The following is a 14,142-nucleotide window of genomic DNA, read 5'->3' on the forward strand; positions in this document are numbered from 1 at the left end:
GGATGACCAGAGACTGCGGACAGCACAGGGATGACCAGAGACTGCGGACAGCACAGGGATGACCAGTGACTGCGGACAGCACAGGGATGACCAGAGACTGCGGACAGCACAGGGATGACCAGAGACTTCGGACAGCACAGGGATGACCAGAGACTGCGGACAGCACAGGGATGACCAGAGACTGCGGACAGCACAGGGATGACCAGAGACTGCGGACAGCACAGGGATGACCAGAGACTGCGGACAGTACAGGGATGACCAGAGACTTCGGACAGCACAGGGATGACCAGAGACTGCGGACAGTACAGATGACTGCTGACCTTTGGGGAGGTGGGGAGCGGGTACCTGAATTTGACAGGTACCCGCTCTTACTTCCGCAGAGTTTTTGTTTGATCTTACCTGTTCCTCGATCCAGCCGCGCGCTGTCTTCCTGGCTTCTGTAATGGCGCTCGGCATGACAGCCGGGTGCCCAGTGCGCATGAGCGAGAAGCACTTGCGCTTTGTGATTGGTCCGGCGGCTTCTGGGATCTGTCATGTGTCCCAGGTACCGCCTTACCATTCACAAAAAGCACCGCTTCTTGCGCATGCGCACTTGGCACCCGGCTGTCATGCCCAGTGCCCACACTACAGAAGCCGGAAGACAGCGCGCCGCTGGATAGAGGAACAGGTAAGATCAAAGAACAAAGAAGAGCGGGTACCTGTCAAATTCAGGTACCCGCTCCCCACCTCCCCAAAGGTCAGCAGTCATCTCCATAAGGTCCCGCTGCAGAGCTGAGCGGCCGGCCCGGTATTCTGACACGGCCGCGGTGGAAATACCGGACCGGCCGCTCCATATTCGCTCCATAAGACGCACTGACATTTTCCCCCCTTTTTTGGGGGGAAAAAAGTGCGTCTTATGGAGCGAAAAATACGGTAATTTTTTTCACTCAATTTAAATAGGGACATTTGCATTCCAGTGTGTTTTTGGTGCGTTGCGGTGAATTTTTTATGCATTTTACCATTTTCCGGTACAGATCTGTGCAGAAAAAATGCAGCATGCTCTACTTTTTTTTTCTGCAACTGGAACGCACTGGAACTGCAAGCACTGATGTGAACTATGACATTGACAACCATATAACTTACTTTCTGTGCGTTTTGGATGCAGAAAAAAAGCAACTGAAACACATGCAGTGTGAACTGGCTCTTAGCTGCAAGTTCCAACACTATCTGGAAATGCAGAGACGTTGTTCATTAGAAGAGCCTGACCATCAACAGTAAGCTCAGGAAGCTGTTACCGGCATGTACAGGTATACATTTACAGCTGCAGCATTTCCCCTTGCATCCCCAGTGACAGAGACCTGAAGTCATTATAAAAATGCAGCCTCACCTCTTGGGGAAAGATGTGTTGCTATTCACTTATATGCTCTTCCTGGCAGTGGAGACATGCCAACTCACTATCAGGCTGTAAGCCCTCAAAGAGGTTCTCCTGCCCAATTTTAGTAACCGTAAATTACATTTTTGTCTGGCTGGGCTGCTGGAGAAGAATAAGGACTTTGTCAACATGTTTTTATTTGCATCAAGCAGGTTTTGCATTCCCATGCAAGTCTATGGGAATGCAAAACTTGTCTAAAACAGGTCAAATGCAGGTAAGAAAGTGATCAAATGCAGGTTTAAATACATGAGTCAATTAATGTGAAATGATCTCAGTAGAGAGACAAATTGATTTCAAACTGATGACATAGATGCAAGCCCAATGCTTTACTTTTTTATGCATGCAGTTACATAATTAGTCTGATTGAAAAAAGTCCATCCAGTTCAACCATAATAGGGAAAAAAAATGTATATCCTACACACACAGATGATCTTGAGGAAGACAAAAAAACCCAGCAAAGCATGACCCAATTTGCTCCTGCAGGGGAAAAACTCCCTTCCTGATCCTTTAAGAGACAATCGGATATTCCCTGGATCAACTATACCTATAAATATTAGTATCCTGTTATATTCTGTGTATCTAGGACAGAATCCAGACCTTTTTTAAAGCAATCCACTGAGCTGGCTAGAAGCAACTCTTGAGGAAGTCTATTCCACATTTTCAGAGCTCTCACTGTAAAGAAACCTTGCTGTATTTGGAGATTAAATCTCTTTTCCTCCAGATGTAAAGAGTGCCCCCTTGTCCTCTGTGTTCTGACAACAACTATACGCTATACTCTTCTATAGGACAAATTTCTGAAAGTTGACTCTCAGTCATAATGTAGGATAGCCTTATAGCCCAAGCCCTGGTTCACATCTATGCGGTTTCCCTGTGTCCGCGTTTCCTCGGGCACAGCAGCCCATTTACTTGAATGGGCTGATGTACCCACTGAAAAAGCAGGGCAAAGGTACCCACACAATTTCAGAAAAGATGGCTGCAGGGAAACCGCATACTTGCACTGCGGTTCCCACTGCGGGAAAGCTGCATCACAATTTTTTCTGTGGGTGCGGGAAAGTGTGGGATTACACGCCTTCCCGCAGTCCGCACTAATGTGAGCCTAGCTATATACATCGTTGTATAAGGTTTTAGACAGGAGCATCAGGAAGAATCTTTAGGAAGCTTTATTAAATCTAAAACTTGTTGTTTTGATGTAACAATTCTTAATTCAAATGTTACTTTTTTTTGTAACTAAAAAACGTAACAATTTTATCATGATAGCAGCGAAACAGACCTTGGCAAAGGCATAGAAATCAGAATTGCCAAGTGCAACACAGATTAAAGTAGAACTATAGACATTTTCTTTCATTTTGGATAGAATAGAGGAAGATTATAACCGCTGTCAGATTATTTTTTGCCATCTGTGTCCCACTGCAGAGATTTGCCTTCACTTACTGCCCCCCATCCAAAAAAGGAAGTGAGAGAAAAAAGTCCTGCAAATTAAGGGAATTCCTTGGAAATCCCCATGTCACCAGGACTAGTGTTCTAATTGGAAAATTACTGTTACTTTTCTGTGGACAAAGATTTGAGGTTTCGTTTACTTTCACGTTTGATAACTAAACTGACTAAAAAACTAATTTTGCCTTTAGTTATACTTGAAGTGAAAATCTGATAAACTAAAAATTTTCCACTATATTGCATGATTCTTCTATTAACAAATTTTACAAGGTCTGTACGCCCTGAATAATGCACCACACGTCGTTTGGTTTTGATGGCATTTTGTCTCTCCATGATCTTGTGGAAGAATCTCTAGAAACATTTCTGTAGGATACGGTGTGATACAAATGGGATGTTACATGGGGGTCCCCAATCAGATGTTACATGGGGGTCCCCAAATGTTTCAGTACAAGTGCCACATTGTATATTTTACAAATATTCCTGGGCAGAAAAACATCTCCATCAAAGTTCCGTTACATAGGGAGTGGGGTTCATGCACAGAACATAGGCAGGTTCTGCTAACCTTAATCCTCAGTATGTGTGCATTAAAGAGGAGTTCTGCCCCACCCCACCCCACCCCCAAAAAAATGAAGTCAGGAGCTACAAATACTTTAGCTGCTGACTTTCAATATTAGGGCACTTACCTGTCCAGGCATCCAGCGGTGTACTCACCCGAGTCGATTCTTCAGTCAGCTATTGGGTGCTGGCGCCGCCATCTTGACTAAGGGAAATTGGCGGTGAAGCCTTGCGGCTTCACCGCCAGTTTCCTACTGCGCAGGGCTGCGGGGGGTGCCAAACTTCTGGCAGTAGTTTCCTACTGCACTGCGTTTTGTGTAAGGGCTGCAGTCTTCTGGGACCTGTGAACTGCGAAGAAGGGGGGGGGGGGGCTGAACTTCTGGGAACTGAGCCGGAAGAGGGAACCTGTCAAAACCAGGGGAGGCAGACAAGTGGAGCTTCCCCTTTTGGGCGCAGTTCAGCTTTAAGGATATGCCACTGACTTTAGCTGCGGGCTGGATAAAGTCTTGTAGCAGGCCGCAGTTTGGTGACCTCTGGTATAACTCATACAAAGAGAAAGGACAGTCAGGGCTGTGAACTTGAATATATGAAGGGCAATGTACATTTTTAAAATAATTTTTAAAATCATTACTCACTATATTGTTTGGAGGAAAACAGTTTGAACCCCGCTGAATGAAAACCAGGTATGTCACTTTTCTGTTTCATTTCGACTGGAAAAGAGAAGACAGCAAATACCAGGCTTTCTTTCCATACATGAAATTCCATAGCTAAGATTCTCAGGCCAACGGCCAGGACCAGCTTAATGTTCTGTGGAAGCATCAGGCTGTGACTTTCCAAAAGTGATGGTTTGTCTGAAACGGTGTGCAGTGCCAGCTGTCTCAAACTAGAAACCAGCTTCCAACAAACAAATATTCACCTTTTTGTTTAGTAGACAATTTATAGACCTGCAACATACGAATCAGCCCTAGTAATAATACGACTAAGACAGAAAGTTTGGAATTTAAGTGATTCTCTTTATTGTCTAACTTGAAGGCACTATGAAACTTCCTTCCTGCACCTTGTGTTTTTCACCTGCATAAGATGTGTATTGATCCTGTAGTTTCATGGTGTCCTTTGTTGGCCTGTATGTACAACCTGTAGTAGTGTAAATCATCACATTCCAGTGTGGAAGATTTCTGTTTGTTTGACCCATGAGGCACTCTGCATGGCACTTCACGGGTTAATGCATGACCTCTGTCTGCAGTCCAAGGCAACCCATAGACAATTCATTTATTCTGCATTCAAGCAGCGCTGGATCCCTGGACTGGCAAGCTCATGTTTAATTAAAGTCAGTAGCTACAGTATTTGTAAGTGCTTGCTTTTGTTTTTTTTCTTGTTTCCAGAGTGAAGTTCTTCTTTAATATTTGGCTCTTATCTCCTTCAGATCGACTGAAAACCCACCCAGCCATAGCAGTTTTGTACAAATGTTCAGCCTCTCTAAAAGCAGAGACAGGCAATTCTCCACTTTACAAAAAAAGGAGCCAACAATCACCTGCATTTTCAAAAATAAAGAAGCTTGCAAGCAGTAAATCAAGGGTAGGTCAAGTCAGTGTAAAGGCTACGTTCACACTGCTACGATATGACTTTGATCTGACTTTCAGTGCACTTATGTAGTGTTACTTGGATGCAACTTTGGAGTTGCATTGATGTGGACAATCACCACTGAAAACAATGTGATTTCGCTTGTCATGCGATTCGGTGTGACCCAAGGCACATCTGAAATCCCTCTAGTCTAGTGTGAACCAGGCCTTCGAGCTACAAAAAGAAAACTTGTTTATTGAAACAATCTGCCTCATTCTCTGGGATTTAGAACATTGTTAACTCACAAATCTATAACAATAGAATAAGAATCTTGATTTTCAAAAATGTGAATCTTTTGCAGCTCAGTCCAATGAGATTTGAAAATGACTCATATAAGTGAATATAAAGATCTACTGTATATCCTCATGTAAAGCCTTGTGAACTTGTTCCCAGTAATTTCATAATGTTAAAGTATATGAAAACTTGCATAATCGATAAACGTTAATGTAATATTTGCTCCCTCTTGGTCTGTTAATATATATCAATAAACCATTGAATGTGTTTTATTATATCTGTTCGATAAGTGCAAAAAAAAAAAAAAGCTGTTTATCCAACTAGAAATCTTGTGAGCTGATCAATCCCTATACTCGCTGCCTCTGGAATGTTAGCACTGTTAGTTTATTTATTTGAATTATTTCTTTCAGCTACCTCTATAGCACCGTCAATTTATGCAGCGCTTTACATATGTATTGTACATTTGCATGTTATCTGCTATCTTCATGGACTACAAAACTCCTCCCTGTTATGGAGAGGAGTGGAAGGTGTTATATCGTCCTAATAGAGTATCACATAGTCCTAACACACTCCCTGTGCTAGGGTGACAACAATGCTCAGTATGGCTGTCACCCTAGGACAGGGAGTGACCTAATGGCATAATTACCAGGTTAACTGAAAGGAGAAAAAACTATTGCAGCCACCACATCTTAGGATGTAATACCATACTTTTGTTCTTGGGTTTAGATATGTAATGTGGCCCTCTGCATTGTAAAGGATAAGAACTATATATCTCAGTTTCAGCCAGCTACATTGACACATACATGTAATATTATTATTATACAGGATTTATATAGCGCCAAGTTTGCTCAGCGCATTTCTATGGAATCATGTCCATACACATCATTGCACGGCCAATATCAACCAAATTCCTAACTTATAAATACAACACAAAGCACACAAATACAAAAAACAAAACAATCACTACATTAGTTTATACTAATTGGATATAAATAACTTTTTATCCATATACATTTCAACTTCAGAAACAGTACAGGCAATGCACACATGATGCTGTAAGGATTACATATGACTGGTTCATAGTTCCTGAGGTGTAATAATTTCCTATTCTGTAATCACACAACACTTGCAACATCTTGGACAAGCCCATAGTTGGTCCCTCAAAAATTGTCCCCGCCAGCCACCTTTCGGTGGCTCTGGAGAAAACGGCAGGTCGACTTTCACGGCGGTGTCTACCACAGATGAGAATACACAACTAAGGTTGGAGCTATATAGAATAATTAAAGAGGGATAAAATCAAATCACGTCGCCAGCTAATGTGACCTATATTCACTTACCTAGCCCCTTTATAAAGTTGATGACACTCGCTCGGCCCCAGCAAATGGTGGTCGTCTCCATAGGCTCGAAGAAAGAAATCCAATAGTTATATTAAGTTGGGAGTCCTGAGTACAGTTAAGTAAAGCTCCTGCAACATGATGGTGCCTTCTCCTGCCTTATCGTTAAGTTTTCAGGAAGGCTGGTTTCCCAGGTGGACAAAAATCTGCATAAAACTCAGTGTGGTTATGTGTTACAGAACGCCCACTGTTTCTCTGGGAAGTATGAAAGGGGTCATTTTTAGCCTGACTGTGTAATCACACCTACAACCAGCACAGGCTCTATATTTATCCCCGCTACGTGCAATGCTGACACATAGGAGGCTCTGAGCTCTCTCCAAGAACATGACACTGGCCTATGCAGCTTGAGGTAAACAGGGATACACCTCAAAAAAAATTAGTTACCAGGAGATACGAATGCGATAAAGAATACAGGATATTATGAGAATCAAAAGATTATAAGGTCACTAAATATACTGTTCACATTAAAGTAAACAGCAACTGAAAAAGCACAACTTCGAAAAAATTAAAGGCCAACTCCACCCAACATAGATACATCTGTTTTGTATGGCTTCTGCCAAGCTGATTTGACTGCTAATGTCCTATATTTTTTTGAGAGATTTGGAGAGAGATCTTTTCCAAACTTCTCAGTACGCCCCCCAATGAGAAAACTGTAACATCGTCAAGAAATGGTGTCGTTCTCTCCCAAAATATTCTCCCAGATGTTGATTTAACAAATATTTGGGGATTCCAGGTGCAAGAAAATGACAACTTCATTATGAATGTTGAGAAATCTTATCACTGCAGTCTCGAATACCTACAACAAGTCAGTAGGTATTTCAACTCTCCCAAATCTGAAACATCAGCTTTGAGTAAGTGTATAGCACGAATGCTCCTATAAATCAATTTCTTTTAAAACAAGATAAATAGAGTAGATTCAACTACCTAAAACCCTACATGGAGGACTGCTAAGATTCAGATGGGCAACTGACTTGCAACCCACCAGCCATGTCTGAATAGGTCCACGGTAAATAAAGTGGACCCACCTACTTAAACTCTACATAAAGGAATGCTAGGACGCATACAGGCAACTGACATGCAACCCATCAGATATAACTGAATAGTACCAATTTTGTGTCCATTTCTGCCAGGACCATGCCAGTGAACACAAAATTACCTATTCTGACACCCATATGTATGGGTCAGTCAAGCACATACAAAAGCATTCAAAAATATATAATATTAAACAAACCTCCTCAGCATGCTGTAGTTGTGGAAGATTGCATCAGCAAAAAGACTCCAGTCCCATTATGCTGTGAGAGCTTTTTTTTATATTTGGCTTTATGCAAGCTGGACAGATGGCAAGAGGAAATGAAGAGAACCAGACACCAATCTATCAGGGCCCCACACTTCACCTATTGTGCAACTTGATTTAACAAATTATACTGTATCATAGTTTATTAAAAACACTAGATTGAGGCAAAAGCAACTTAAATAGTTTCTGTCCAGCTTTAGCATTGGTTCTCTATGAACGTCTATGGAGAAGCTATCAGAGAACACAGGATGTAGTGCTTCTGGAGCAGGCTTTTTAAACGAGGGTGCCCAGGCACTCTGGGGTGTATTTGGGTTTCTTCAGGGGTGCCTTGGCAAAATGCCTAAAAACTGCCCAAAAACAGTATAAAAGCCAGCAGGTGGATCAAGCCACCTTTTTAGGTTACACAAAGCCACAGGTTTTCATTGTGCACCATTACAAGTTTCTAGCTGCCGGGAACATTACAGCTAATGATGTCATCCATTGATAAGGACATCGGACACCAGCACAGCATCCTTGCTTGCCCCTCTCTGTCAGCACTGGGGTCACATTAGCTCAGCTACAGTGAAACTGAGGGAGAATTGAAACATTGGCATACTAGTCAATACCAGTGTGTAAAGGTGTATTTGCTTTGGAAGAACACATTTTGTAATGAGTGCCTCAAGATTGTGCTGAATTTTAAAGGGTGCCTTGACTGAAAAAAGCTTAAGAAGCATTGTTCTAAGTGTAATATAAAAAGGTAAAACTCATTTGGGCTGGGGAAAACAGCAAGTCTATCAAAGCTGTGTCAGAAAGGTCAGATCTTCTCACTGGGGTACCAGGAAGCTGCACCTGGTCACCATAAATCAAACAATTTTAGGCACTTGCTTCTTAAAGGGAAGATACATATAGTGGTAATGTACTTTATACTTTTATTAAGGTCAGGATTATACAAATGAAAGTGTTTCTTTTTTTTTAATATGTTAATTTTTTCAATGAGGTAAGTAAGAAAAATAGCACATTAATCTTTTTTCTGCCTTTGAGCCAGCCAGTAGAGCTGTCGGCTTTTTTATATTTAAGACTCGCAGTTTGCATATTTGATGAAAGCCTGTTTATAAAGCTCAAGGACTCATCAGCATTAAAGTGATTGTAAAGGGATTTTTTTTTTCATATACAAACATGGTATACTTACCTGCTCTCTGCAATGGTTTTGCACAGAGCAGCCCCGATCCTACTGTTCTCAGGTCCCTCACTGGTGCTTCTGGCTCCTCCACCTATTTGTGTGTCCCCATAGCTGGCTTTGCCCCACCCTGCCCCGCACAACATTTTTCCAGCAAAAGCAAAGTGACTCATGTCACACAGCAATAACATACAAAGACCATGTGCACAGAAAGCTTCAGCCACTAGCAATGGGCCAACACCACCCATATTATTTATTCTCAATGCATTCAAAGGGTTATCAAGTGTACCAAATATCAAGCAGACTGGGGACTCAAAATTACATTAGCAGGTACCATGAAAGGTAAGGGAGCCCATCTATTGGAGACAGATGAAAGGGTCACCTTCAAACAAGGGCTTGCCAAAAAACCAAAAGTACAGAGACTTGTGCCTGAGGGTATTCACTGAAGGTGTAGGTGGTAGTGGAGGTCAGCAAAAGAGGCCATAAGCAAATATGTCCAGCCAGGGAAGGGAGAGAATACTACCCCAACCCCCCCCCCCCCCCACGACCATATGCATTGACGTACCCAAGCAATGTTTACACCTACTGTTAAGGAAATTTATTGTCTGCATATACAGTCAGGTCCATAAGTATTGGGACATCTACACAATTCTAACATTTTTGGCTCTATACACCACCACAATGGATTTGAAATGAAACAAACAAGATGTGCTTTAACTGCAGACTGTCAGCTTTAATTTGAGGGTATTTACATCCAAATCAGGTGAACGGTGTAGGAATTACAACAGTTTGCATATGTGCCTCCCACTTGTTAAAGAACCAAAAGTAATGGGACAGAATAATAATCATAAATCAAACTTTCACTTTTTAATACTTGGTTGCAAATCCTTTGCAGTCAATTACAGCCTGAAGTCTGGAACGCATAGACATCACCAGATGCTGGGTTTCATCCCTGGTGATGCTCTGCCAGGCCTCTACTGCAACTGTCTTCAGTTCCTGCTTGTTCTTGGGGCATTTTCCCTTCAGTTTTGTCTTCAGCAAGTGAAATGCATGCTCAATCGGATTCAGGTCAGGTGATTGACTTGGCCATTGCATAACATTCCACTTCTTTCCCTTAAAAAACTCTTTGGTTTCTTTTGCAGTATGCTTTGGGTCATTGTCCATCTGCACTGTGAAGCGGCGTCCAATGAGTTCTGAAGCATTTGGCTGAATATGAGCAGATAATATTGCCCGAAACACTTCAGAATTCATCCTGCTGCTTTTGTCAGCAGTCACATCATCAATAAATACAAGAGAACCAGTTCCATTGGCAGCCACACATGCCCACGCCATGACACTACCACCACCATGCTTCACGGATGAGGTGGTATGCTTAGGATCATGAGCAGTTCCTTTCCTTTCCCATACTCTTCTCTTCCCATCACTCTGGTACAAGTTGATCTTGGTCTCATCTGTCCATAGGATGTTGTTCCAGAACTGTGAAGGCTTTTTTAGATGTTGTTTGGCAAATTCTAATCTGGCCTTCCTGTTTTTGAGGCTCACCAATGGTTTATATCTTGTGGTGAACCCTCTGTATTCACTCTGGTGAAGTGTTCTCTTGATTGTTGACTTTCACACACATACACCTACCTCCTGGAGAGTGTTCTTGATCTGGCCAACTGTTGTGAAGGGTGTTTTCTTCACCAGGGAAAGAATTCTTTGGTCATCCACCACAGTTGTTTTCCGTGGTCTTCCGGGTCTTTTGGTGTTGCTGAGCTCACCCGTGCGTTCCTTCTTTTTAAGAATGTTCCAAACAGTTGTTTTGGCCATGCCTAATGTTTTTGCTATCTCTCTGATGGGTTTGTTTTGTTTTTTCAGCCTAATGATGGCTTGCTTCACTGATAGTGACAGCTCTTTGGATCTCATTTTGAGAGTTGACAGCAACAGATTCCAAATGCAAATAGCACACTTGAAATGAACTCTGGACCTTTTATCTGCTCATTGTAATTGGGATAATGAGGGAATAACACACACCTGGCCATGGAAGAGCTGAGAAGTCAATTGTCCCATTACTTTTGGCCCCTTAATAAGTGGGAGGCACATATGCAAACTGTTGTAATTCCTACACCGTTCACCTGATTTGGATGTAAATACCCTCAAATTAAAGCTGACAGTCTGCAGTTAAAGCACATCTTGTTTGTTTCATTTCAAATCCATTGTGGTGGTGTATAGAGCCAAAAATGTTAGAATTGTGTTGATGTCCCAATATTTATGGACCTGACTGTAAATAAAGAATATTGGGTCTATAAACCTCAGCTGCAAAATACGGTTCCAAGAGACTATGTACAACAAAAGGAAAGAAAAAAGAATATATCAGAAGAGTAGATGGATGCATAAATGGAAATTGACCAGGACCGTGATCGCCCACACCGACTTGTGCTGCTGATAAAAAGGAGTGATGGTTCAGAGGCTACATAAAAAAAATAAATGAAGAAAAACAAAGCAATGACTTCTTAGGTCAGGGGGCACAAAGTATTTTACCTTAATGCAGAGAACGCATTAAAGTAAAAAAAAAGTCTGCCTTTAGAATCACTTTAACTCATTCTAATGACTCATTCCAAGATTCAATGACATGAGAAATGCGCTCTTCCTGGTGCTAACCTAAAGTGCTCTGGGAATCCAAAGGGGCTAGAAAATAGAAAATGAAACTGCAGGAGGAGGAGGGTACAATCAGAGAGAAAATACAAGCAAAGTAAAGGGGAATTCAAGGGACTTAAGTTTTGTATGACTATCACAAAAAAAAAGGTTTATAAAATCACAGCTTAAAAATGGAAAAACCTAAACTAAAATAGAACTGATACAACACCATTATAGTTTGATTACGCTTTCACTTTAGAGAAGAAAACAGATGTGTAAATGCCAGCAAAAGTTGGACAATCAAATTATTTTTACATTTGTCCAACTGAATGCTTATAAATTTGCCAAAGTAAATGACTGTACACGAGACAGCCTTTGCCATAGCTACCAACTGGACCCAGTGTGCACCCAGTTATCTAAACGAAGCAAGATTCAGCAGCAGAACAGAGATATTGGGGCGAGTTCTCCTTGACACAACAATAAATTGCTTTAGCCCTTGAACGTTACCAGGTTCTGACAATACAATTCACTAAATAGGGAAAGCAAAGGTATAGAGTTGCTCTGTGAAGCAAAGGCTAGTTGTATTTTGTTTCGAGAAAAATGGAGCAATTTATCTTTGGTCTAATTTAAAAAAAAAAAGGATGATCATGTTTACATGAAGGAGTTACAAATCCCTAAAGTGGTATAAGGCTTCATGTACATGAGCAGCTCCTAAACTCGAGTTTAGGAGCTTTTGGCATTTTTTGCCAAAGCTCCTAAACTCAACTCCATAAAAGCCTATGTGTCCATGTACACATAGGCTTTTAGCAGAGTTTAGGAGCTGCCGCGTTTAGGTGAGGTTAAACTTCCCTCTCCTGAACGCGGAAAAATCGTGTTCAAGATAGGAACGTTTTGACCGTCGACCGCCGGAAAACGCAAAACACAGCAAATCACGGTACCCCGCGGTTGCTGCGATTTGCGTTTTCCTGCGGCTGGCGATCAGGATTAGACTCATGTACATGGAGCCTTAAAGTCACATTTTTTTTTCCCCAATTCAAATTTTCAATTGTCCCCCAACTGTGCTGCCATATTCCCATTCTTTCTGTGCCCTGGAACCTATGAAGTCCTGTGTAAATCATTTTCAACATGCATGCCTCCGCTTTGTACAACTCTATGGGATTGATTAACTGAGGGCTCATGTACACTGCAGCTGCTAAACTGAAGTTTAGGAGCAGTTGTTAAGTTTTTTTGAGCAGCCCCTGAACTCTCCTTTATGTTTTCCTATGTGTTCATGTACACATAGTTGTTTACAGTAGTTTACAGGCAGTTGAGGTTACAGGCATTTTTTTTGAAAGCACAAAAATCGCATTCAAGAGTAGAGTTTACCAGCGTTTCAAACGCCAAATGCTTGTAACTGCATGTAAATGCTTGTAAACGTGTTTATAAGCGTTTGCATTTAGACACGTTTTGGGGCTGGTCCATATCCAGATGCTGTCCAGAGCCTTTTTTTCTTCACCAAAAATGCATGCACAGCGTTTTCCATCTATTCAAATGGACCTAGTACACCAGTGCAGTCGATTCCAGGTTTCGCGTGCAGAAAAAATAATAGAACGTGCTGCATTCTTTCTGCACAGAACTGTACTGGAAAACATCAAAACACAGCAAAAAGCACAAGGAGTGTAGTGTGCACTCCAGAATGCATTCGGAGGCATTACAGCACTATGTAGCTCCTCCCAGAGCGCCAAGCATGTTTCACAAGCCACTTTTGCTACAGTTGCAACACCCATCGGAAAGTAGTGCTCTCTCTGCTTCTGTTCTCTCTATTTCTCACAAAATATCTGAAATAGTTAATTATTTACTATTTTTCAGTGCATTCTGGGAATTTGAGAGGGTCTCCTGAGGTTATCTTCTAAAAACACTTCTAAACGCAAATGTGGCTAAACGTGGTAGTAAATGCAGCTAAACTGACATTTTTAACCTGCGTTTTCTAGCAGTCAGTTTCCAGCGTCCAGAAAAGTTTTTCAAACACTGTGTACATGAGCCCTGAGACTGCAAAATCTGGTGCAGCTGTGCATGGTAGCCAATCAGCTTCTAACTTCAGCTTGTCCAATAAAGCTTTGGCAATAAAACTTGGAAGCTGATTGGTTTCTATTAAGAGAGGCACCAGATTTTGCACTCTCCAGTTTTAGTGAATAAACCCCTATGTGTTGCTCTTCAGAGCTCGTATAGGGTATGGGGATATTTCAAAAGAATATTTTCTACTGTTGATGTACACCCATACACTACAGTGCGTCCAGAAAGTATTCACAGCGCTTAACTTTTGCCACATTTTGTTATGTTACAGCCTTATTCCAAAATGGATTAAAATAATTTTTTTCCTCAACATTCTACAAACAATACCCCATAATGACAACGTGAAAGAAGTTAGTTTTGAAATGTTTGCAATTTA

General features: G+C 41.6%; 1 protein-coding gene across 7 annotated transcripts in view; it reads right to left on the reverse strand.

Annotated features, from left to right (window-relative positions):
* The window catches only part of FRY (FRY microtubule binding protein), a 578,133-nt gene that overhangs the window by 249,314 nt on the left and 314,677 nt on the right, over window positions 1-14,142 (reverse strand). Inside the window, exon 1 of one of the 7 annotated variants that reach the window (XM_089690881.1) lies at window positions 6,592-6,817. The exons of the other annotated variants lie outside the window; for them this stretch is intronic. Coding sequence (XP_089547007.1) covers window positions 6,592-6,652 — 61 coding nt within the window. The 5' untranslated portion in view covers window positions 6,653-6,817. Of the gene's footprint in view, window positions 1-6,591; window positions 6,818-14,142 lie in introns of those variants that run through there. 7 annotated transcript variants of the gene reach the window in all.

Source organism: Staurois parvus, unplaced genomic scaffold, assembly GCF_062004578.1.
Source record: "Staurois parvus isolate SC_StPar_1 unplaced genomic scaffold, SC_StPar_1.0 ptg000544l, whole genome shotgun sequence".
In the NCBI taxonomy this organism is placed as follows: Eukaryota; Metazoa; Chordata; class Amphibia; order Anura; family Ranidae; genus Staurois; species Staurois parvus.